This window comes from Salmo trutta, chromosome 22 (assembly GCF_901001165.1).
Source record: "Salmo trutta chromosome 22, fSalTru1.1, whole genome shotgun sequence".
Taxonomy (NCBI): Eukaryota; Metazoa; Chordata; class Actinopteri; order Salmoniformes; family Salmonidae; genus Salmo; species Salmo trutta.
This window is the reverse complement of record NC_042978.1, coordinates 44,416,023-44,441,623: the sequence shown is the minus strand read 5'-3', so window position 1 is coordinate 44,441,623 and position 25,601 is coordinate 44,416,023. Positions and strand designations below refer to the sequence as shown.

At 44.0% G+C, this 25,601-nt stretch overlaps 1 protein-coding gene across 1 annotated transcript in view; it reads right to left on the bottom strand.

Moving 5' to 3' along the window:
• LOC115158783 (DENN domain-containing protein 1B) overlaps positions 1–25,601 on the bottom strand; it is a gene marked incomplete in the record, with an annotated part of 201,459 nt that overhangs the window by 160,002 nt on the left and 15,856 nt on the right. The window contains 1 exon segment of the mRNA XM_029708095.1: positions 4,903–4,946. Within this exon segment, the coding sequence (XP_029563955.1) occupies positions 4,903–4,946 (44 nt within the window).

Sequence of the window (25,601 nt, the reverse complement as noted above, 5' to 3'; positions counted from 1 at the left end):
GGTACATGAAATGTTCTCTCTTACTTCATGTAGCTAGCTAACATTCATGCTTCGCCTGTTCCTCTCGGATTCAGAAGATGCCTTTGCAGAAACAACATGCTGATTTTGGCTACACCAGCACTGGTATAATTTATTATCTAGCTAGCAAGCGATTAGCATTAGCAGCTAACACAATAATTTTAGCCACAACTAGCTGTTTGCTGACAGTAAGATACACAAACTAATAGTGTAATTATAGAACGCTTGTGGATTTATTTTAATAAGCAAAGTGGAAAGCAACATCGTTGTCATCAACATATTGTTGCATCTGCTGTATTGACCATGCAGTCTGAAGATTGAACGGTTGCAAATGATCTCGTGGTCCAGCAAAACAACAACTGCGCTCCTTGAGTGACAGGGGGCGGGGCTTGGTGAGAGAGACGACTCAAGTATTGGAGTAAACTATCAAAACAGAGCAGTGTATCACATTTAACAAACCAAACATTGAAACACCGTTTTAGAAGATAATGTAAAAACCAAAACCGGTCAGTGCATCAATACCGGGATAGTGAAATACAGTAAACCACCCAGCCCTAAGTGAGAGAGAAGTTAAGGCAGGGGGGACAGAGAGAGTGAGGGAGGGAGAGAGAAAGATCACTATGAGAAGGGAAGAGTGAGAGAGAGAGTGAGAGAGAAGGCAGTAGGCAACGTGTAAATGCTCGTTCCATAATGCAATTGGAGGGAAAACAAAGTTGTCAAAAGGGCACTGCACATGTAAGATGACAAAGATGAAAATATCCATTAGAAATGTAGAGGAGATCTAAAGATGCAACAACTAGCATGGGTTGATAATATGACTAGGAATCTGCCTTTGGCTACTGGACAATGAAAGAAAGTCGATATAAAATAATTGCACGCACGGAAACGGTCTGATTTTGGCTAGGCTCCTTTGAAGCAAGGTAAGACATGCCTCATAATATGTAATAAATCAAACAATTAAAAGATGCACTACGCAGAAATCACCATTTCCTGGTTGCTAAAATTCTAATAGTTCAGCTAATTTCAGTTTCTGTGACAAAACAAGCAAGTATAGTGTAGAGAATAATTTCACCATCTAAAACGCTGAGAAATTATTGTACCTTCTAAATCGCAATGAAATATATTTGTTTGATGTACCGATCCTGTGCAGGTGTTGTTACGCATGGTCTGCCACTGCGAAGACGATCAGCTGTCCGTCCTGTCTCCCTGTAGCGCTGTCTTAGGCGTCTCACAGAACGGACATCGCAATTTATTGCCCTGGCCACATCTGCAGTCCTCATGCCTCCTTGCAGCATGCCTAAGGCATGTTCATGCAGATGAGCAGGGACCTTGGGCATCATTCTTTTGGTGTTTTTCAGAGTCAGTAGAAAGGCCTCTTTGGTGTCCAAAGTTTTCAGAACTGTGACCTTAATTGCCTACCGTCTGTAAGCTGTTTGTGTCTTAACCATTCCACAGGTGAATGTTCATTAATTGTTTATGGTTCATTGAACAAGCATGGGAAACAGTGTTTAAACCCTTTACAATGCAGATCTGAAATTATATGGATTTTTACAAACTATTTTTTTGCAGAGTTTATTTTCAGCTGTTTGAAGCTGGTGTGCAAAACCGAAAGTAAGAGCAAAACATAAGAATTGGAGGTATAGAAATAGCGGACATAGAACAGATCTACATCCTTCTTAGAGTTACTTTCAATGAGAATGACAGATCTATAACTCTAATTTCTATGTGAATTTGGTCAGGGTCGCACAAACAGTGACACATTGCAGCTTTAAGTGTATTTTTTCAAAATGCATACTGCCTCCAGCTCATTGCAAAGTGGTGTGTGACACGCTGATGAAGCCTGCCTTCAGTTGCCAATGAGAGTGCTGTTTGAGACGCTGTAGCAGCATCTCTGTATCTGTATGCTGTACGCGTGTGATAAGATACATAACCAATATACTGTACACACGCACCAATTTAATTCCACTAAATGTAGCAAATTAACCTACATTTTACATTTTAGTCATTTAGCAGAGGCTCTTATCCAGAGCGACTTACAGTAGTGAATGCATACATTTCATACATGTTTTATTTTTTTTTCTCCGTACTGGCCCCCCGTGGGAATCGAACCCATAACCCTGGCGTTGCAAACACCATTGCAAACACCATGCTCTACCAACTGAGCCATAGAAACTGATAAGCATGACCATTCAAATGTATTTTAACGCCGCCAAACATACCCCCGTAAAACTGACTATCCTACCGATCCTCCACTTCGGCGATGTCATTTACAAAATAGCTTCCAATACTCTACTCAGCAAACTGGATGCAGTCTATCACAGTGCCATCCGTTTTGTTACCAAAGCCCCTTATACCACCCACCACTGCGACCTGTATGCTCTAGTCGGCTGGCCCTCGCTACATATTCGTCGCCAGACCTACTGGCTCCAGGTCATCTATAAGTCTTTGCTAGGTAAAGCCCCACCTTATCTCAGTTCACTGGTAACGATAACAGCACCCACCCCTGCACGTGCTCCAGCAGGTATACAGTGGGGCAAAAAAGTATTTAGTCAGCCACAAATTGTGCAAGTTCTCCCACTTAAAAAGATGAGAGGCCTGTAATTTTCATCATAGGTACACGTCAACTATGACAGACAAAATGAGGAAAAAAATCCAGAAAATCACATTGTAGGATTTTTAATGAATTTATTTGCAAATGATGGTGGAAAATAAGTATTTGGTCAATACTCTCAATACTTTGTTACTGTATATACCCTTTGTTGGCAATGACACAGGTCAAACGTTTTCTTTAAGTCTTCACAAGGTTTTCACACACTGTTGCTGGTATTTTGGCCCATTCCTCCATGCAGATCTCCTCTAGAGCAGTGATGTTTTGGGGCTGTCGCTGGGCAACACAGACTTTCAACTCCCTCCAAAGATTTTCTATGGGGTTGAGATCTGGAGACTGGCTAGGCCACTCCCGGACCTTGAAATGCTTCTTACGAAGCCACTCCGTTGGCCGGGCGGTGTGTTTGGGATCATTGTCATGCTGAAAGACCAGCCACGTTTCATCTTCAATGCCCTTGCTGATGGAAGGAGGTTTTCACTCAAAATCTCACGATACATGGCCCCATTCATTCTTTCCTTTACACGGATCAGTCGTCCTGGTCCCTTTGCAGAAAAACAGCCCCAAAGCATGATGTTTCCACCCCCATGCTTCACAGTAGGTATGGTATACTTTGGATGCAACTCAGCATTCTTTTTCCTCCAAACACGACGAGTTGAGTTTTTACCAAAAAGTTATATTTTGGTTTCATCTGACCATATGACATTCTCCCAATCCTCTTCTGGATCATCCAAATGCTCTCTTGCAAACTTCAGACGGGCCTGGACATGTACTGGCTTAGCAGGGGGACACGTCTGGCACTGCAGGATTTGAGTCGCTGGCGGCGTAGTGTGTTACTGATGGTAGGCTTTGTTACTTTGGTCCCAGCTCTCTGCAGGTCATTCACTAGGTCCCCCCGTGTGCTTCTGGGATTTTTGCTCACTGTTCTTGTGATCATTTTGACCCCACGGGGTGAGATCTTGCGTGGAGTCCCAGATCGTGGGAGATTATCAGTGGTCTTGTATGTCTTCCATTTCCTAATAATTGCTCCCACAGTTGATTTCTTCAAACCAAGCTGCTTACCTATTGCAGATTCAGTCTTCCCAGCCTGGTGCAGGTCTACAATTTTGTTTCTGGTGTCCTTTGACAGCTCTTTGGTCTTGGCCATTGTGGAGTTTGGAGTGTGACTGTTTGAGGTTGTGGACAGGTGTCTTTTATACTGATAACAAGTTCAAACAGGTGCCATTAATACAGGTAACGAGTGGAGAACAGAGGAGCCTCTTAAAGAAGAAGTTACAGGTCTGTGAGAGCCAGAAATCTTGCTTGTTTGTAGGTGACCAAATACTTATTTTCCACCATAATTTGCAAATAAATTCATTAAAAATCCTACAACGTGATTTTCTGGATTTGTTTTCTCATTTTGTCTGTCATAGTTGACGTGTACCTATGATGAAAATTACAGGCCTCTCATCTTTTTAAGTGGGAGAACTTGCACAATTGGTGGCTGACTAAATACTTTTTTGCCCCACTGTATCTCGCTGGTCATCCCCAAAGCAAACACCTCCTTTGGCCGCCTTTCCTTCCAGTTCTCTGCTGCCAATGACTGGAACGAATTGCAAAAATCACTGAAGCTGGAGACTTATATTTCCCTCACTAACTTTAAACATCAGTTATCTGAGCAGCTAACTGATCACTGCAGCTGTACGCAGCCCATCTGTAAATAGCCCATCCAATCTACCTACCTCATCCCCATACTGTTTTTATTTACTTTTCTGCTGTTTTGCACACCAGTATTTCTACTTGCACATCATCATCTGCTCATCTATCACTCCAGTGTTAATTTGCTAAATTGTAATTACTTCGCTACTATGGCCTATTTATTGCCTTACCTCCTCACGCCATTTGCACACACTGTATATAAACTTTATTTTTTCTATTGTGTTATTGACTGTACGTTTGTTTATTCCATGTGTAACTCTGTGTTGTTGTTTGTGTCGCACTGCTTTGCTTTATCTTGGCCAGGTCGCAGTTGTAAATGAGAACTTGTTCTCAACTAGCCTACCTGGTTGAATAAAGGTGAAATAAAATAAAAATAAAACATTTCATCAATAAATAGAATAATAAACATTATTTAGCAACAGGATTTCTCTCTTCTTCTCCCGGACAATTGTTGCCAATTTTATTTAATCGGCTATTCTAACTTTATTATTTTGGGGCCAAAAGCCGGCTATTACCGACTAACGGAAAACCCTGGTGTGTGTTAGCGTGTGTGTGTGTGTGTTAGCGTGTGCGTTTCCAACCTGGTCTGTGTAGTCCTGGGGGAAGCTCCACCGCACCGTAGGATCTGGAGGTAATTGACAGACAGCATTAATCAGCGGTGAGAAACACAGCCTTCGCAGCGCTGCCTCAGAGCACATACATATTAATGAGAGGGGTGGGGGCAAGGGTGGCTGCCACTAGTCAGCACACACACATTCAGATCGTAATACGCACACGCACACGCGCACACACGCACACACACACAAGCAGTTAGCGAACACTGGAGAGACGGAGGATGCGGGTCTCCAATATGCTAATGTGTCTCCTCCATGTAGATATGATGTGATATTATACCCCACATCATCCCTGCTTGGGCGTGTGGAAGTCAGACCTGCACCTACAGTAATTTACAACACACATCCTGCCCCCTGTGTGTTTGTCGTAGATGGAGAGAGAATTGGCAGTGATGAATTATGCTGGTGCAAAGGGCTCACGGTTGTCTCTGTATTCATTTCTAAACATTAAGTAACACTGCCATGCATTTTAACACACGTGAACATCTAGAATCCACAGCAAGTGGAGTGATTTTTGTTATTCCGCTTGTGTAATAATAACAAAAATCATTCCATCATCTCCATTACTAGCAATTACCCAAGTAATCCTATGTAACAATACGTCAGTTCTATCTAGCAGATGTGGTAATTAGCCTACTGTGTTACCACAGAGTGGCCTAAACCAAGCACCAATATGACAGAGATCATGGCAAATGAATAGTCCCAAAAGTGTCAAACCCACCCCACAGTTAGCCAGCTCAAGCTCTTCGAAAAGGACTGGAAAGAAAACAAATAATATTTCTACCACCAGGTCCACGTTCAGTAGCCAAACGTTGTTGAACGTTGTAGACAGAAATGAATAGAGCCGATGTGATTCCTTGTTCTACATGTCAGAGAGGCATGTTTGGGCTACATAGCATATTTCTCTGAACGTTTCAAAACGTTGCATCCTGCTGAACGTTCCCCAGGTTTATCGTAAAGTCTCCATGATGAAAAGTTCACGGACGTAGTGTCACTATCAAAGAGGCTTCTGGTAAACATTGTTTCCACGGTGATAGAGTTCCGAAGTCCAGACCACAACTCCAGAAATAGCCTTAATCTGGATCCGGGAAACTGGGCCAACGGGCTAAAAAAATGTTCTTTTAGATTTACAATTTCAACAGCCAGCATGTTGGCACCAAGTTTCATTCTGGAAGACTAAATTGTAATCTGCCTCTCACAAGGACACAGACACACATCATAAACAGACCACATTTCTCACCCGTGAAGACAAACGGGCAAAAGGAGCAAACAGACAGAATCAAAGTTGCCTTCCATAATCCTGTTGGATGTTTTCACAGGCCTCCTCTAAAAAGGCCCAGACAAAGACACTCTCTGCTCCCCTAGAGGACTCCATCCCAAAATACACCCACCATCCCTCCACCCTTTCAGCCTGCCACCACAAATACATAAACCCCTTCATCCCTAAACATGCACTCCTCCACCCCCTCTTGCTGAGCCACCAGGGCAGTGTTATGCTGTTTTTATGGGTGAGAGGATAGGAACCCCTACCACACAGAGAGAGAAAGAGAGAGAAGGAATGAAGGGTCTCTATCTTTCCACTCTCTCTCCTGACTGGAACTCTCCCCAACTCCCTTCCCTCTGTCCTCTCTCTCCTGACTGGAACTCTCCCCAACTCCCTTCCCTCTGTCCTCTCTCTCCTGACTGGAACTCTCCCCAACTCCCTTCCCTCTGTCCTCTCTCTCCTGACTGGAACTCTCCCCAACTCCCTTCCCTCTGTCCTCTCTCTCTCCTGACTGGAACTCTCCCCAACTCCCTTCCCTCTGACCTCTCTCTCCCGACTGGAACTCTCCCCAACTCCCTTCCCTCTGTCCTCTCTCTCTCCTGACTGGAACTCTCCCCAACTCCCTTCCCTCTGTCCCCTCTCTCTCCTGACTGGAACTCTCCCCAACTCCCTTCCCTCTGTCCTCTCTCTCTCCTGACTGGAACTCTCCCCAACTCCCTTCCCTCTGTCCCCTCTCTCTCCTGACTGGAACTCTCCCCAACTCCCTTCCCTCTGTCCTCTCTCTCTCCTGACTGGAACTCTCCCCAACTCCCTTCCCTCTGTCCCCTCTCTCTCCTGACTGGAACTCTCCCCAACTCCCTTCCCTCTGTCCTCTCTCTCCTGACTGGGACTCTCCCCAACTCCCTTCCCTCTGTCCCCTCTCTCTCCTGACTGGAACTCTCCCCAACTCCCTTCCCTCTGTCCCCTCTCTCTCCTGACTGGAACTCTCCCCAACTCCCTTCCCTCTGTCCTCTCTCTCTCCTGACTGGAACTCTCCCCAACTCCCTTCCCTCTGTCCCCTCTCTCTCCTGACTGGGACTCTCCCCAACTCCCTTCCCTCATCTTTATTTCCCTCTCTCTTTCTCTGCCTTCTACTCACTCTTATCCCTAACTCCGCTCCCTCTGTCCTCTCTCTCTCCTCCTCTCCCCAACTCCCCCATCACTCCTTTTGCTCTCTCCCTAAACTCCTCCACTCTCGCCCTCACTCGCTCTCCCTTGCTCCTCACTCCAACTCACTACTTAAGGTGAAGCTTAGGGAGGTTAAGGTGAAGCTTAGGGAGGTTAAGGTGAAGCTTAGGGAGGTTAAGGTGAAGCTTAGGGAGGTTAAGGTGAAGCTTAGGGAGGTTAAGGTGAAGGTGAGGGGGTTAAGGTGAAGGTGAGGGGGTTAAGGTGAAGGTGAGGTTAAGGTGAAGGTGAGGTTAAGGTGAAGGTGAGGGGGGGTTAAGGTGAAGGTGAGGGGGGGTTAAGGTGAAGGTGAGGGGGGGTTAAGGTGAAGGTGAGGTTAAGGTGAAGGTGAGGTTAAGGTGAAGGTGAAGGTGAGGTTAAGGTGAGAGGGGTTAAGGTGAAGGTGTGGCTCAGTTGGTAGAGCATGGTGTTTGCAATGCCAGCATGGCATGTGCAACGCCAGGGTTGTGGGTTCGATTCCCACGGGGGGCCAGTACAAAAAAATACAAAGAAAATAAATGCATAAAATGAAATGTATGTATTCACTACTGTAAGACGGTCTGTATAAGAACGTCTGCTAAATGACTAAAATGTATGTAAATGTAAGGTAAAGGTGAGGGGGGGTTAAGGTGAAGGTGAGGGGGGGTTAAGGTGAAGGTGAGGGGTGTTAACCTGTTGGGGATAGGGGGCAGTATTTGCACAGCCGGATAAAAAAAAACGTACCCGATTTAATCTGGTTACTACTCCTGCCCAGTAACTAGAATATGCATATAATTGTTTGATTTGGATAGAAAACACCCTAAAGTTTCTAAAACTGTTTGAATGGTGTCTGTGAGTATAACAGAACTCATTTGGCAGGCCAAAACCTGAGAAGATTCCAAACAGGAAGCGCTCTCTCGGACTATTTCCTGGCCTTCTTGATCATCTCTAACCAAAACAGGGGATCTCTGGCATAACGTGACATTTTCTAACGCTCCCATAGGTTCTCAGAAGGCGCCAGAACGATGAATGGTGGCTTTGCAGGCCATGGCTGAAAAACAATAGCGCATTTGGATAGTGGTCGATCTGAGGACAATGAGACTGAGGCGCGTGCACGAGTCGACACCATGTTTTTATTTTTTCGTCTTTGAACTAAAACAGGGTTTCCCGGTCGGAATATTATCGCTTTTTTACGAGAAAAATCGCATAAAAATTGATTTTAAACAGCGTTTGACATGCTTCGAAGTACGGTAATGGAATATTTTGAAATTTTTGTCACGAAACACGTCGGGCGCGTCACCCTTCTTTACCCTTCGGATAGTGTCTTGAACGCACAAACAAAACGCTGCTATTTGGATATAACTATGTATTATTTTGAACCAAACCAACATATGTTATTGAAGTAGATGTCCTGGGAGTGCATTCTGACGAAGAACAGCAAAGGTAATCCAATTTTTCCTTATAGTAAATCTTAGTTTGGTGAGTGACACACTTGGTGGGTGTCAAAATAGCTAGCCTGTGATGCTGGGCTATCTACTCAGAATATTGCAAAATGTGCTTTCACCGAAAAGCTATTTTAAAATCGGACATAGCGATTGCATAAAGGAGTTCTGTATCTATAATTCTTAAAATAATTATGTTTTTTGTGAACGTTTATCGTGAGTAATTTAGTAAATTCACCGGAATTGTTCGGTGGGAATGCTAGTCACATGCTAATGTAAAAAGCTGGTTTTTGATATAAATATGAACTTGATTGAACAAAACATGCATGTATTGTGTAACATAATGTCCTAGGAGTGTCATCTGATGAAGATCATCAAAGGTTAGTGCTGCATTTAGCTGTGGTTTTGGTTTTTGTAAGATTATATGCTAGCTTGAAAAATGGGTGATTATTTCTGGCTGGGTACTCTGCTGACATAATCTAATGTTTTGCTTTCGTTGTAAATCCTTTTTGAAATTGGACAGTGTGGTTAGATTAACGAGAGTCTTGTCTTTAAAATGGTGTAAAATAGTCATATGTTTGAGAAATTGAAGTAATAGCATTTCTAAGGTATTTGAAAATCGCGCCACGGGATTCCACTGGCTGTTGAGTAGGTGCGTCCCACCTAGCCCATAGAGGTTAAAGTGAAGGTTGTGGAGGGTTAAGGTGAAGGTTGCTGTATACATGAAAACACCAACTGTCCTGCAACATATCCATTCACACCAGTAGAAAACATCCCCACTTCCTCCCATCCACTTCCTCTCATCCACTGACTCCATCAGTGACAACATGTTGGCTTTGACAGTGAGAGTGACAAGGAGAAAGCAGTGAGTGACTCACACCTAGTCCTTCTTTCTCCTGTGGGTGAGTGTGTGTTAATTTATCCCTGTGGGCTTCAAGCATGGCTAATCTGGGACAGGCAACGTGCAGAGAGGCAACACGCGGTCTGCCCCCCCAGCAGTCCAGACAACCAGCAGCAACCTGCAGCCAGGGTCAGTGGCAAATCAATGTTTGAACATTCCACCGACGCTGGTCTTTAAAAGTCGAAATGCAGTGCTTTGATATGGGATGAGAGGGGGGCAGGGGGGCTAATAGGTAAATGATTGAGGGAGACAGTGGGGGGTGTGTGTGTGTGTGTGTGTGTCAGAGAAAGAAAGAAAATAGGTAAAATAAATAGCAGCCCATTCCCCTTCGACACCACCTACCACCACTTCAGAGTAAAGATGAAAGCAACGAACGGATGGACACATACAGTTGAAGTGGGAAGTTTACATACACCTCAGCCAAATACATTTAAACTCAGTTTTTCACAATTCCTGACATTTAATCCTAGTAACAATTCGCTGCTTTAGGTCAGTTACGATCACCACCTTATTTTAAGAATGTGAAACGTCAGAATAATAGTAGAGAGAATGATTTATTTCAGCTTTTATTTCTTCATCACATTCCCAGTGGGTCAGAAGTTTACATACCCGGAATTAATATCTGGTAGCATTGCCTTTAAATTGTTTAATTTAGGTCAAACCTTCCGTGTACCTTTCCACAAGCTTCCCACAATAAATTGGGTGAATTATGGCCCATTCCTCCGACAGAACTGGTGTAACTGAGTCAGGTTTGTAGGCCTCCTTGCTCACACATGCTTTTTCAGTTCTGCCCACAAATTTTCTATGGGATTGAGGTCAGGGCTTTGTGATGGCCACTCCAACACATTGACTTTGTTGTCCTTAAGCCATTTTACCACAACTTTGGAAGTATGCTTGGGGTCATTGTCCATTTGGAAGACCCATGTGTGACCAAGCTTTAACTTCCTGACTGATGTCTTGAGATGTTGCTTCAATATATCCACATAATTTTCCTCCCTCATGATGCCATCTATTTTGTGAAGTGCACCAGTCCCTCCTGCAGTAAAGCACCCCCACAACATGATGCTGCCACCATGGTGCTTCACGGTTGGGATGGTGTTCTTTGGCTTGCAATCCTCCCCCTTTTTCCTCCAAACATAACGATGGTCATAATGGCCAAACAGTTCTATTTTTGTTTCATCAGACCAGAAGACATTTTTCAAAAAAGTACAATCTTTGTCCCCATGTGCAGTTGCAAACCGTAGTTTGGCTTTTTTATGGCGGTTTTGGAGCAGTGGCTTCTTCCTTGCTGAGCGGCCTTTCAGGTTATGTCGATATAGGACTCGTTTTACTGTGGATATAGATACTTTGTACCTGTTTTCTCCAGCATCTTCACAAGGTCCTTTGCTGTTGTTCTGGGATTGATTTGCACTTTTCACACCAAAGTACGTTCATCTCCAGGAGACAGAACGCATCTCCTTCCTGAGCGGTATGACGGCTGTGTGGTCCCATGGTGTTTATACTTGCATACTATTGTGTGTACAGATGAACGTGGTACCTTCAGGTGTTTGGAAATTGCTCCCAAGGATGAACCAGACTTGTGGAGGTCTACAACTTTTTTTTCCTGAGATCTTGACTGATTTATTTGGATTTTTCCATGATGTCTAGCAAAGAGGCACTGAGTTTGAAGGTGGGCCTTGAAATACATCCACAGGTACACCTCCAATTGACTCAAATTATGTCAATTAGCCTATCAGAAGCTTCTAAAGCCATGACATCATTTTCTGGAATTGTCCAAGCTGTATAAAGGCACAGTCAACTTAGTGTATGTAAACTTCTGACTCACTGGAATTGTGATACAGTGAATTATAAGTGAAATAATGTCTGTAAACAATTGTTGGAAAAATTACTTGTGTCATGCACAAAGTAGATGTACTAACCGACTTGCCAAACTATAGTTTGTTAACAAGAAATGTGTTGAGTGGTTGAAAAACAAGTTTTAATGACTCCAACCTAAGTGTATGTGAACTTCCCACTTCACCTGTAGATGTGAACTATTAAGTGGAAAACAAATGAGTGTTAAATAGACAACATTTAGCCAATAAGAGAGAGTCAAATAGACAACATTTAGCCAATAAGAGTTGGCACCAAATCGTCACCTTTCACCTTCTCATTAAGACTCTACGTGATGTCGGCCACGTCTCTATGTTAGCATCAGGTTTAAAAATAGAGTGGTGTCAAACCACATCACACGGGCACGGGCGCGCGGGCACGGGCGCGTGCGCACACAGAGAGAGAGAGAGAGAGAGAGAGAGAGAGACCGCAGATTCTCACATTTTTACTACCGATTCACAAACAGTATTATTAAACGTTTATAAATAAGCTACTTAAAAGGCCTAAACCCATTGTTACATGCGTTACCAATAACTCATCTCTAAATTAGCTGGCACACATTTGCTCACAGCGCAGGAAGAATGTTTCATTGTTGATTTTTGCCTAATCCCAGAAACAACTGGATAGCAGTTAGATTGAATAGGAGCCCTGCTCGTTAAGAGAGGGGCCAGATTCCATATGGAGAGCAGCAGTTCTCTTGTCAGAAGAAAAAGGTTGATCCCGGTCAGCATCCCTTCTCCTCTACACCCACAGCAAGATGAAGGGCCTTGTGACGCCTGCCTCTCCTTGTTCCTCATTTCTCCCTCTCTTTTCCTTTCCTCCCCTCTCTCTTTCTTGGCCAGGGGTTAAACTACTGCACTCTAACCTCGCTTTGGCAATCACTTCTTTCTCTCTCTCCCCCACTCACCCTCCCTCTCTCTCTCTCTTTTATCTTGAAGAGATTTATTTCACCGTATGTAGTGGTCCGGATTAGGGCCTCGGGCCTGTATGGCCTGAGGATAAAGACATTGTCTTAGCAGACGCTAAGTAACTGACTGAGGAGGTAGCGACCGGCCGGGAGGAAGCTGCCGCTACTTAACATCCACAATGGCTGATCGGGCCGCAGGGGCCGCAGGGGCCTGCTTCAGAGACCGTCTAGACTTTGAGCCAGCTAGTCAAGGAACTGCAGGAGAAAATCCCATCAGCCACTGGAGTGAAAGTTAACTAAGGTAACCTGCTGTGAACCTGATGACGATGTCAAACCAACATATGGCCCCAAATGTCTATTGTTGGAACGAAGAGTTTTCTTCCTACTGAAGGAGTGAAGAGGTGAGTGGGGGTGAGATGGGGGGGGGGGGAATGGGGACAGGAGGGGGGTTAGGAGCCTAAAGGAAGGAGGAATAACTGGTCATGGCTTTACTTCTGGATCACTAGCCTTATTCTGTTCAGGAGGAGCCCTACCCCCAGAACTCACAATTAAAAAGAAGTAAGCAGATTAAGTGGCATCTTTCAACTGGCGCTGAAAGAGAACACTCAGACGTTTACAACGTGTTCTTCTCCCCTCTTTCCCCGCTCCCATCTCACACAGCCAATGGCATTACATTTCATGCTGACTTAGTAGGCAATGGGGCCAAGAAAGGAAAAACTTCTCACCGATGATATGGTCCTTAAATTTACTAGCGGTGATCGGTCACACTGTGTTAGTGGCTGATTGGGTAAAAATAGGGCCTTGGCCAATGTACTGTGTGTGTATCCTGAAGAAGCCTTTCAGCTGCACCCTTTTGGGGGAAAAGCACCACAGTTGGCATTCCTACTGAAGGTACTTTATGGTTTGCGCAGAGACTGACTATACAGGCTACATATATACAAGTAGGGCCTGCGGATTCTCCCATTTTAGATCTGAGTCGAGACAGACAGAGACAGAGAGAGACAGAGACAGAGAGAGACAGAGAGAGACAGAGACAGAGAGAGAGAAAACGAGGGAGCGAGCGAGAGAGAAGTGCGTCTCCAGGCTAGTTGGGAAGCAACCCAATTTCACAGCTTCACGACTGAGCGGAGCAGCATATGGACGCTGGCGAGCTCTGTGACAGGCTCCGCTCTGCGTTCGTATCACAACATAACAACACTGGTGTTCCCAGTCAGCCTCCATACTGGTCCAACATTATGTCAAACACTGGCTACGCCTCAGCGAGTCAGCTAGCGCTGCCTTCCTCCACACTACGTGTTGGTGTATGGGGGCTATAAAAAGAATGCTTGCTCTCATTGATATCTCAAGTCATATGAACTGACTTCCTCTCTCTCCACAATCAAAGGCTGTCTTCGACTCCTACATTGTGATATGAATTCTAAGTTCCAAGTATCAAACGTATAACATTCTAGTTCTAGAATACAGGCGATGGGTTAGGGATGCACGATATGGGTAAAAATCTAATTGTGATTTCTTTCTTTTTTTTTAGCAAATACTGTGATTGCGATTTGACATGCATTATAGATGAAAATACTTGGGTGAAGTGTTGGAATCATAGACATAGAAATAGAATGACTTATATTAAGACACAAAGTGGAAAGCAGCATGTCCTTGTCTGGAACAACCATTTGACCTAACAGAACAGCAAGGAGGAGTTACTGTGTTAATTGAGTTACAGGGGGCGGAGCTATAAAAAGTAAACTACAAAAACGAAGGTTACAATGTGGATAGTGTACATGTTAATATTGCATATGGTATGGATCTCTTGCAATGTGGATAGTGTACATGTTAATATTGCATATGGTATGGATCTCTTGCAATGTGGATAGTGTACATGTTAATATTGCATATGGTATGGATCTCTTGCAATGTGGATAGTGTACATGTTAATATTGCATATGGTATGAATCTCTTGCAATGTGGATAGTGTACATGTTAATATTGCAATATCAATGTGAATTTGATTTTACTGTGCAGCTCTAGGTTCCAGATTATAGGCCTAACTAGATGCTTGTAGAACATTCTAGATGAAGAGTCTGTGCTCGGTGAACATTCCACCTCAGGTCTGGGTGAAAAAGATGCACTGGAACGGATATACTTCAGGTAATCACACATTTCTCTCCATATGGTGCAACCATCTGCCTCAGTTTAAAAACAGTACCTGTGAAAAACTAAAATACACATAAAGACATGACGATTAGCCTACCACAGATAACCTGCTTAGAGGGGGAGTAGGTACAAGCTGTACCTAACCACTGACCTAGGGTCAGATACAGGTCACTGCCTTAAAGGTTAAGGTTAGGGCGTTTGGGGGGAGATGGGTAGATTAGCGGGAAAAGTCTACCTCGAGCCTTGAATTTTCTAGCCGTTTTGACAGCCCTCTATTCTCCCATCCATGGTGTGTAAAGGATGGATCTCCCTCCGTGACATGTAGGGTAATCACAGCCTAGAGTACTGTACATATGGCGCCCAGAGGCTGCTAGCTGCTGATGATGACAGAGTAAAGCTTTGCCTTTGGCGTCTACACGCTGGTGCCGTCATACTGTAGCAGAGATCTGACGTTCACACGAGAAGCATGTCAGACAGCTATCAATCTCTACTGGAAAGACACAACCACCGCTGCTGCCGCTGCAAGGGTTGAATGCAGGCACTAGGCAACATGATACTGTTGCTATGGAGAGGAGATGGACAAACCTGCAGTGTTTCTCTTTCTGATACCTTCTCTCGTAGATGGACTTCACTATTTAGCTTCAGTTGCACCACACCTCACTATTTTTTCAGTTCAAGTGAAAATGTTTCTCAGCTCTGGTTGTTAGTGTAGGCTACTTCCTGGAAAACACTAAACCAGGATGTATTTTGCAGCTTTTTTTGTCATTAAAGGTATCCGTTTTCACTGAGGCTAGTCAGGCTACACTGAGCAGCACACACTCATTCTTTAGTTATCCTGCCTCAGTCAGCGTCAACAACATTGATTCATGTAAACAAAACTATGAGTAAGAGATGACTTGGTATAACACGACACAAGGACCTTAGGGAGAGATGACTTGGTCCTACCACGACACAAGGACCTTAGAGAGAGATGACTTGGTCCTACCACGACACAAGGACCTTAGAGAGAGATGACTTGGTCCTACCACGACACAAGGACCTTAGAGAGAGATGACTTGGTATAACACGACACAAGGACCTTAGAGAGAGATTACTTGGCCAAGGCTGAATGCAGCCAACCAGTGTATTCACTAGCCTATTGTCGTGTTGCGGTCATCACAGCAGTCCTCTCTACTAGCCAGTAACTGAGAAAATGCATAACAGTTTTCTTCCCTTACCTTGAAAACTAGACAGGAACTAGATCAATGTCTTGAGGGATTATGACAATGAAGGAAGAGGAAAATGGGGAGGTGGATCTGAACACACTAGCATACTTAAACAATGACAACACTGCATATATGCTAATTCCCTATGATACTCAGAGAAACAGAACACCCCTGAACCAATCATTTGAGAAAATGACGCAGCATGTGTGATCACAAATTAGTCACATGATGAGTGATGACAAATAGCACGGCTCGTCCCTCACAATGACAACCATTGGCTGTGACCTACATTCTGTGGTGAAAAATGGGCTGCATCCCAAATAAGGGGCGATAGTCCCCATCTAAACGACAGCATATTCCCAGTAAGCATATGTACCCAGGACGTCAGTGTAAAAGGGAGGGTTGCTGGCTGGCAGAGGAACAGTACAGTCCCCAGAGGAGATACTGTATGGAGTGGTTAAAGAGATGCCAGACAGGAAAGGCTACAGGTTTATTTCCCATGGCATGGTTTTGATTCAAATATTTATGATGGGGGGGGGGGGGTGGACTGGTTCGGGGAACAAACAGAACAGAAAACCAGATTTTTTTTTTTTAGAGGAACAGAATTAGAACTGAGAATGAAAGTGATCTATACTGTTCCGTAACAGAACCATTATTTTTAAAAGCCCTCACTGTCACTCAGAAACGTATTCCAGTGTCTGCCCGCCTGCATTCTGTCCGCCTGTCTGCCTGCCTGCTGAAAATCTTTGCTACTGTGTGTGTAGGCTACCTGCCCCTCCTCCTCCCTCTGAAGCATAGTCCTCCTGACGTTGCAAGCGTGCTTCAGAAATTTGGGAGAGAGATTTCTTATTCGAGAAGAATTCATTAACTTTTTCAATGCTAGTTAAGGATACTATAATTATCACATTTCACATTGGAATTATTAACTACAAAAAAAGTATTTTTTATTCTGGTGCCGCTATGCACACACAAGCTTGTTAGCTAGCTAGCTATGGTCCAACGTTAAGCCAACTCTCTGAACTCCAAGGACATTCAAAGTTCATTCATAAAATCTCCTCTTCCGTACGTATCATTCTGTGGCCTAATTCAGAAAATGCCTAACAACAAGGTGCCAAGTGCTTCAAGCCAAGACTCTTCCTCCTCCACCCACTCTCGTTCTCTCCCCACCCACAAATTTCAGTCAAATCTCACGCCCTACACTTGCCTGTCCAATGCATGTAAACAGCTTGCCCACTCCATAACAAGTAGGGCCCGGTTTCCCGAAAGCAACTTAAGGCTAAGTTCATTGTTAGAACCTTCGTAGGAGCATTGTTAAATCTCCGAGCTGTTCGCCAAAACCCTCGTTATTACCGTTGCAATTGAAAACTGCCTCAGACCACTCGTTAGATGCATTTTTGCCCTCCCGCATCACTTTCGACACAGGAGATCTCTGCTAAACAAAGAAAAATATGGTTTATCCTTCTGTGACCGCCGATAACTTCAGAACAAAGTTGCAAATGTCTGTGCAATTGATACAAACAAGCGACATATAAAAAGATGCTTCAAATGAAAACCGACACGACTGCATTAAGATCAACAGTAGGCTATAGGCCCATTTCAATCATATTGAAATACATTTCATGTCAATAAATGTTGCTACTTGTAGGCTACTGTCTGTAATTTGTCTCAATATATTTCATGATGTGTAGCCTAACATGTGCGCAATGATGTGACATATTGGTGGTGTTGTGTATTTTTATTGGGTAAGCATTAGAATAAGCATACCTTAATATTTGCAGCCGTAGGTGGTAATCTATCTCTAGGAGCTGATCTGTCATCAGTATAGTGAAATAATTCTAAGGAAAGATTAGAATGGAGAAAACTGACCTGAGAGCAGCACACCCTTTCTTTCCATCCCATCAACACATGCCTCAACGACATTTTGGGAAACGCAAATAATTTTGGTTCCAACCCCTGAAAATAATAATGCCACTTAACAGACGCTCATTAAAAAGGTTTTTATTTTTTTTTTGGGGGGGGGGGGGAACTGAAAAACAGCTTCTATCTTAAGGCCATCAGACTGTTAAATATCCATCACCAGCCGGCTTCCACCCGGTTACCCAACCCTGCACCTTAGAGGCTGCTGCCCCATATACATGGACATGGAATCACTGGTCACTTAAATAAGGGAACACTAGTCATTTTAATAATGTTTACATACTACTTTACTCATCTCATATTTATTTTAGTCAATGCCACTCCAACATTGCTCCATCTAATATTTATATATTTCTTAATTCCATACTTTTAGATGTGTGTGTATTATAGTGAATCGTTGTTAGATACTACTGCACTGTTGGAGCTGCAGTAGGAACACAAGCATTTCGCTACAGCAGCAATAACATCTGCTACATATGTGTATGTGAACAAAGAATTTGATTTGTCCCATGCGATTTACAGTCATGCGTGCCTATATTGTACGCATTGGTGACCCCGGGAATCGAACCCACTATCCTGCTGCTGCAATTGTCAAAGTGCTACCAACTGAACCATACAGAACCACAATACATGACCAGAATTTCTTAGACACTAATAATGCAAACGAACAAGAGGATAAAGATTCTTGGCTGCGTTTACACAGGTACCCCAATTCTGATTTTCTTTCTTCCACTTATTGGTCTTTTGACCAATCAGATCCACTCTGAAAAATATCTGATGTGAAAAGATCTGATGTGATTGGTCAAAAGAGCAATTAGTGGAAAAAAGAGGGGAAGGATTCTAACATGCTAAGTAGTTGCAAAGCTGTTAATTAGCTAAAATGCTAAAGTTGTCCGTGATGAGATTTGAACGCACAACCTTTGGGTTGCAAGACGTTCGCATTATACGCCCACCCAACTTTTGTTTTGCTTTAAGTAACCTTGTGTTTTATGTAACCATAGCAAACGTAACACATCATACTAATTTGAGTGTCCCGGATATACATTTACTTTGTTACGTCTAGTCTATGAGACCAGGCTGGCACAGACATTGGCTTCGCCGAGTTCTGCTAGGAGCAAACCCAACCTAGTGTGCAGCAGCCTTTAGGCTGTTTCAAGTTGCTGAAGATGTTCAAGTTTCGATATGACAAGTAGTAGTCATAGGTCTAGCCCCTAGCAGCAGACTCTGTCAAAACCCTGTCAGTTAACTGAACAAAAATGTTTGATATGGAGAAAGAACAATATTCTCCAACACTACATTTACACATTAAATTCTGTTCACTGGTAAAGTAGACCACATCAGTACTACCTTCAGTACTACCTTCATAACAGCCAACCAGTCATTGTTCTTTAGACAGGAAGGATTACAGGTGACGGAAACCCTGGTTTAAAAACAGCCATCTGCTGCCGACCAGTTACACATACTTCCTGGTTATCGATTCTCCACCAACACAACATGTCAACAAAGAGCTTTTCAAATCATCGCATATTCAACTGGTCTTGTACCAGCAACGGAATGAAACAAAGCAACGCAACGGAAATGCATTGGAGTTGTCGTAATTATTAGTCTAGGCCTAATAAAGAAACACCTTTTATTTCCATTTTCACTACAAGAAAACTTCCACTTCCCCTAACCCCCAAATTCATGTGTTAGTTGGTTTTAAGGTGAGAAATGATGTGCACATCATCACTGGGCTGATTGACAGGATAAAATGAGGATGAGAGAGAGAGGCAGTGTGAATCTCCATCCATCAAAATCATCATATTAATTATTGATCAGGTCCCTACGCACCCCTCTTTCAGAAAAGGGATGAAGAACCACTATTTATAGCTGCAGAGCACCCTGCCCTAGAAGTCTTTCCATGTGCTCCAAGACTGCATTCAAGCCAGCCAGATTCCAGTAATTCATCAGTGGGAGGTAAAAACACAGCCATGACTACCACAGTATGCCACCTCTCAGAATGACATACCACTGCCATCAGCAAATCCCTGTTCCTCTCTTCTCCCTACCACTCTCTGTCACTAGCCCTACCACTGTGTCCCTCTCTTAGGGAAGGGCAGAGCAGGCTACTCCACTGCTGTCCTGAGGGAGGTGGACGAGGGTCATACCACCTGAACGTCCCAGTGACCTCTCTATCTACCCCTGTAGGGGCTGTCTGTCCCCTTCACTACAATTCATCGAGAGAGAGAGAGACAGAGAGACAGAGAGACAGAGAGACAGAGAGAGTAAGCAGAGGATAACCAGAGACTAGTTTCTCTTCAGTTGCCAGACAGATAGCTCCAAGATTGGCAAGACAGACAGCTACAGGGTTGCCAAGCAGCCAGGGGCCTATCCCTCAGTGCCCAGTAATGTCCACCCTGCGGTCTGTCTCTCTACAGTCCAACATAGCAGGACCCAGAGACCCGCAGGACCCAGAGACCCGCAGGACCCAGGACTCTACCAAGTCTCAAAGTCTGAGTGACAGATCGGAGGGAGCTACAAATTAGCTGAACAACGCAGACAAAGAGCAAGGCAAACAGAATGAGATGCAGACGCCTGCTCAGAGTTGGACACTCGGTGATAACATAACGTGCAGTCATACAGGGGGTAGAAGGGGACTTCTCATGAGGTCATTACATTTCATAGCAGGGAAGTTATGAAGTTCTGATCAGACTTCCTCAGTTCAACAAGAAAAAAAAACACAAGCTTGATTATATTTTGCCCTCTACATGGAAGATAATTTAACAGAAAGGAGAGTGTGAGAGGAAAAGAGAGTCAGAAAGAGAAAGAACAAGAGAGAGAGAAAGAAACAGGTGTGAGATCCAGGGGTTCTCCAGGAGTGTGAGAGTGTGTGTGTGTGTGTGTGTGAGAGAGAGAAGTGTGGCCTCTTTAATAACCAATCAACACCCTCCTTGTTACCGTGGCATCTGCTGCTCCTCCAATGGCCTCCTGCCTGGGTGTGAGCCTGCCGCAACCTCACCACGCGGCCAACAGCCAATCAAAACGCAGAACCACCACGCGGGAGGTCAAGGACCAAAAGTGTCATTTTTGCAGAATGTCACCGTTCAACCTTTTCTAAAAGTTGTACCATGCGGGCGTTTTGCAGGGTGAATACGCCGGAAGAGCGGAGGTGAGAAGAGGAGGGCGGAGAAAAGAGAAAGATGCATATTATCTGTGGAGAGTAATAATATCACAGCAGTGTTTGAGGGTGTGATACAGTAGGAGGGAGGAGGAGAGCAGGGAGGAAGGAGGATGGGGAGAAGGGAGGCAGCAGGATGAGGGAGAAGGGTGGAGGGAGCAGAGGGAGGGAGGAGGAGAGCAGTGAGCAGGGAGGAGGGAGGAGGGGGAAAAGGGAGGGAAGAGGAAAGAGATGAAGAAGGGAGGGAGGAAGGAGTAGGGCAGGAGGCAGGGAGAAAGGGAGGCAGGGAAGAGGGAGGCAGGGAGCTACGCAGCCAGCTAACTAGCTGGCAGGAGGTGATCTTCTGAGACCTCGGAGTCGCGCTGAGAGAATGTTCTGTGGAATAAGAACAAAAGCTGTGACTCATAATTGGTGCATGGTACAAGTGAAGTTAGGAGGGCATCTGAAACAAACGCCACACTGTTATTACGGCTGTCTGGTTCCTCAGCTCAAGTCTACGGAGGATAGAAAGAGTGCATCAATATCAATCCAGCCACCAATCTAATCACCTCAAGTAGCGCAATTCAGTGTTAACTTCAGTATTACCAGTAAAGGACCATCTGAGGCACATGAATTTTGGTCAATAATTCATTGGAACAAGACATTACTTGATGGGACACGACTGTTTCCGTTCCACCGCCTCACACAGAAACCAACAATCCATAAATGGAATCCATGACTGATAAAGCCATTGACTGGTGTTGTGTTTTTGTCACAACAGCAAAGTGTTCAGCTAATTGCAGCATGAGTGCAGTTGCAAAATTGATATGCTGATCTACTAACTTTATAGCTTTGTTAGCGGGAGCGAGCGGCTGGAGCGAGCGGCAAGGACAGGTAGCATCTGTCCCCACCTACTGCCGTTAGTTGGCACCGCTCCGCTAGCAACATCTGCTAGCTTTGGCTGGGCCCTGCAAAACGCATCAATATGGCTTTATGTAGCAGAGCGCTAGCTAGCATGCCAGTCACGCTCTCTGGGAGCCGACGGTAGCTAGCTCAGCTCACTGCCTGCCTGCTTGGCCATGGGCATCCACGGTGCTCAGAGCCAAGAGAACTGAGCAGGGCAGAGAGGGTAGCTCTCTGTAGGCCTGCTGGGGAAAGCAAAGGAATCATCAACAACGTCATAGAAAGAATTTGGCCAGGTTTGGCTAACTTCTATAGCTAAGGCTTGACCCAAAGTCTCTGCTTCAATCTGAGCATGAAGTTCTTCTGCCCATAATGACACATTTGAGTTGGAAGGCTAATTCAAATTCTGTTGCATGCCCAAGTTGCCCACCTTTTAATTTACATGAATGTTGAGCCCTGATGATAACTGTACGGAATCACAAACAACATTTCTGTCTCCACAGTTGAAATCACTCTAAAGAAATGGGTTACTGAATCCTTGTAAATAATGGCCTGGGCTAATGACTCTAGGCTAGTCCATGAGCAATCAACAGGATGTCACTATCCTAAAAGCTGTTGATGACATGCTCAGACGCGTTTCAGTGTCATGCTCATTGTTCAATTAAATCTCTATGGGACAAAACTTATTCAGAGGATATCGCATTCATTCTTACAATGTTTACATTAATTTTACATAAATTCTTGCATCGTAAGAATGAAACCAGTCAACACTGTGCCATTGCTCCCCTAAATGTTATGTTACATTGTATAACCCTAAATGTTATAACTCCAAATCCACATTGAAGAAAGTACAGCATCCAGAGTTAAGAGCTGACTGTTAAGTTGATGGAGAAGGCTGTACTACAGAAGACTGCTCTCGGGTCTCTAATGAAACTCTGATAGCTTGTGCTCTACCACTGGGAGGTGGATGGTGTGAGTTAGACTAATACAGTACAATACAGCACTTGTGAAAAGAGTTCGAATTCCAATCCTTTATTATTCTCACTTGTGTGTAAATAGGCTACTCTGTGTACATATTGTAGGCTGGCTGTGTGTTTTTGTGTCTCCATGTCATACAGAGCTGTGCACATGTTTAGGGCTGTGGCGGTCACGAAATTTCGTCAGCCGGTGATCGTCAAGCAAATAACTGTCGGTCTCACGATAATTGACTGTAAATTATTATAAACACATTTAGCATCTCCTGGCTTCCACACACAGCCTACAAGCCACTGATGCAGACCTTTGGAACATCTACAGTCTAATAAATCCATGTAATATAGCCTACACCTTCACAATAAATCCATGATTTATTTTAGACAGGTCTAAAGGAACATAATATGAAGAAAATGTAGTCTATTTCAGAGGAAACGCATTCTTTGAGTAGTCCTTATGTTAGGTCCTGATCTGGCTATGCCATTTGACTAAGGGCTACACTCGTTCATTTAGCAGACAAGATTTGCGTAGAATTCTGTGGCATTATTTTATAGTATGAAGAATACAATTGAACAAAGCTGAATTAAACAGAAATTATATTTTCTCCGAGGGAGTGGCTAATTCTGTGTTGAGCGGTTAACAAAGAAATAGGTACTCCTATATTCTTAATTTAGAGGAATTAATGTAACTTTAGTTGTTCTACAAACGTTGGGCTATATGTTTAGATTTGTATTACATTGTAAGGTCGCATGATGCGACTCTAATGATGATTTGAAAAAAGTTACTTGAAAGTCAGGAGTTCTGTTTTGTTTTTTGCACAGGCTGTACACACTTCATCTGTCTCTCATTCACAATTTGACAAGCACTTGATAATGCCTCAAATTTCACAGTGGCATCCCCTTTGTGTGGCCGTAATGCACCCTAAAAACATCCATGCCTTCTACGGCCCATGGCCATTGTGCCCTTGGCCTGGAGTGCTGCGTTGTGCCTTTCTCCCGGAGTGCTGCACGCTCCTAACCACCTCTCAATCACATGGCTCTTCATCACATGACCGTGTCTTTCTCACAGGCTACAAGTGAAGACAGACACATCGGGGACGCAAATGCGCACGTCCTTATCCAATTCTGAGGTGCATATTGAGGTGAAGATATTGGAAGAACTGTCCACATTTACTTTTCATCAGCCAAGAAATCAAATCAAATTTTATTTGTCACATGCGCCAAATGCTTTTTTTTTTGTCACATGCGCAGTGAAATGCTTACTTACAAGCCCCTAACCAACAATGCTTTAAGAAGTTAAGAAAAATGTGTTCATAAGTTTTTAGTAAAAAATAGAAAATAAAAGTAACAAATAATTAAACAGCAGCAGTAAAATAACAATAGCGTGGCTATATACAGCGGGTACCGGTACAAAGTCAATGTGCGGGGGCACCGGTTTGTCGAGGTAATTGAGGTAATATGTACATGTAGGTAGAGTTAAAGTGACTGCACATAGATTACAAACAGAGAGTAGCAACAGCATAAAAGAGGGGTCTGGGTAGCCCTTCGAATAGCTGATGAGTAGGCCTAACGAACAGCAAAAGCATTAGCCTATGTCAATCTACTATCCCCCATAGTACAAAAGTTGACCCCTTATATTCTGTGGGAGAAATAAATATTCCAACATACAGTCTTGGCCAAAAGTTTTGAGAATGACACAAATATTCATTTTCACAAAGTCTGCTGCTTCAGTGTCTTCAGATATTTTTGTCAGATGTTACTATGGAATACTGAAGTATAATTACAAGCATTTCATAAGTGTCAAAGGCTTTTATTGACAATTACATGAAGTTGATGCGAAGAGTCAATATTTGCAGTGTTGACCCTTCTTTTTCAAGACCTTTGCAATCCGCCCTGGCATGCTGTCAATGAACTTCTGGGCCACATCCTGACTGATGGCAGCCCATTCTTGCATAATCAATGCTTGGAGTTTGTCAGAATTTGTGGGTTTTTGTTTGTCCACCCACCTCTTGAGGATTGACCACAAGTTCTCAATGGGATTAAGGTCTGGGGAGTTTCCTGGCCATGGACCCAAAATATCGATGTTTTGTTCCCCGAGCCACTTTTTTGGCACATAATGGCAAGGTGCTCCATCATGCTGGAAAAGGCATTGTTCGTCACCAAACTGTTCCTGGATGGTTGGGAGAAGTTGCTCTCGGAGGATGTGTTGGTACCATTCCTTATTCATGGCTGTGTTCTTTGACAAAATTGTGAGGGAGCCCACTCCCTTGGCTGAGAAGCAACCCCACACATGAATGGTCTCAGGATGCTTTACTGTTGGCATGACACAGGACTGATGGTAGCGCTCACCTTGTCTTCTCTGGACAAACTTTTTTACCGGATGCCCCAAACAATCAGAAAGGCGATTCATCAGAGAAAATGACTTTACCCCAGTCCTCAGCAGTCCAATCCCTGTACCTTCTGCAGAATATCAGTCTGTCCCTGATGTTTTTCCTGGAGAGAAGTGGCTTCTTTGCTGCCCTTCTTGACACCAGACCATCCTCCAAAAGTCTTCACCTCACTGTGCGTGCAGATGCACTCACACCTGCCTGCTGCCATTCCTGAGCAAGCTCTGTACTGGTGGTGCCCCAATCCCGCAGCTGAATCAACTTTAGGAGACGGTCCTGGCGCTTGCTGGACTTTCTTGGGTGCCCTGAAGCCTTCTTCACAACAATTGAACCGCTCTCCTTGATGATGCGATAAATGGTTGATTTAGGTGCAATCTTACTGGCAGCAATATCCTTGCCTGTGAAGCCCTTTTTGTGCAAAGCGATGATGA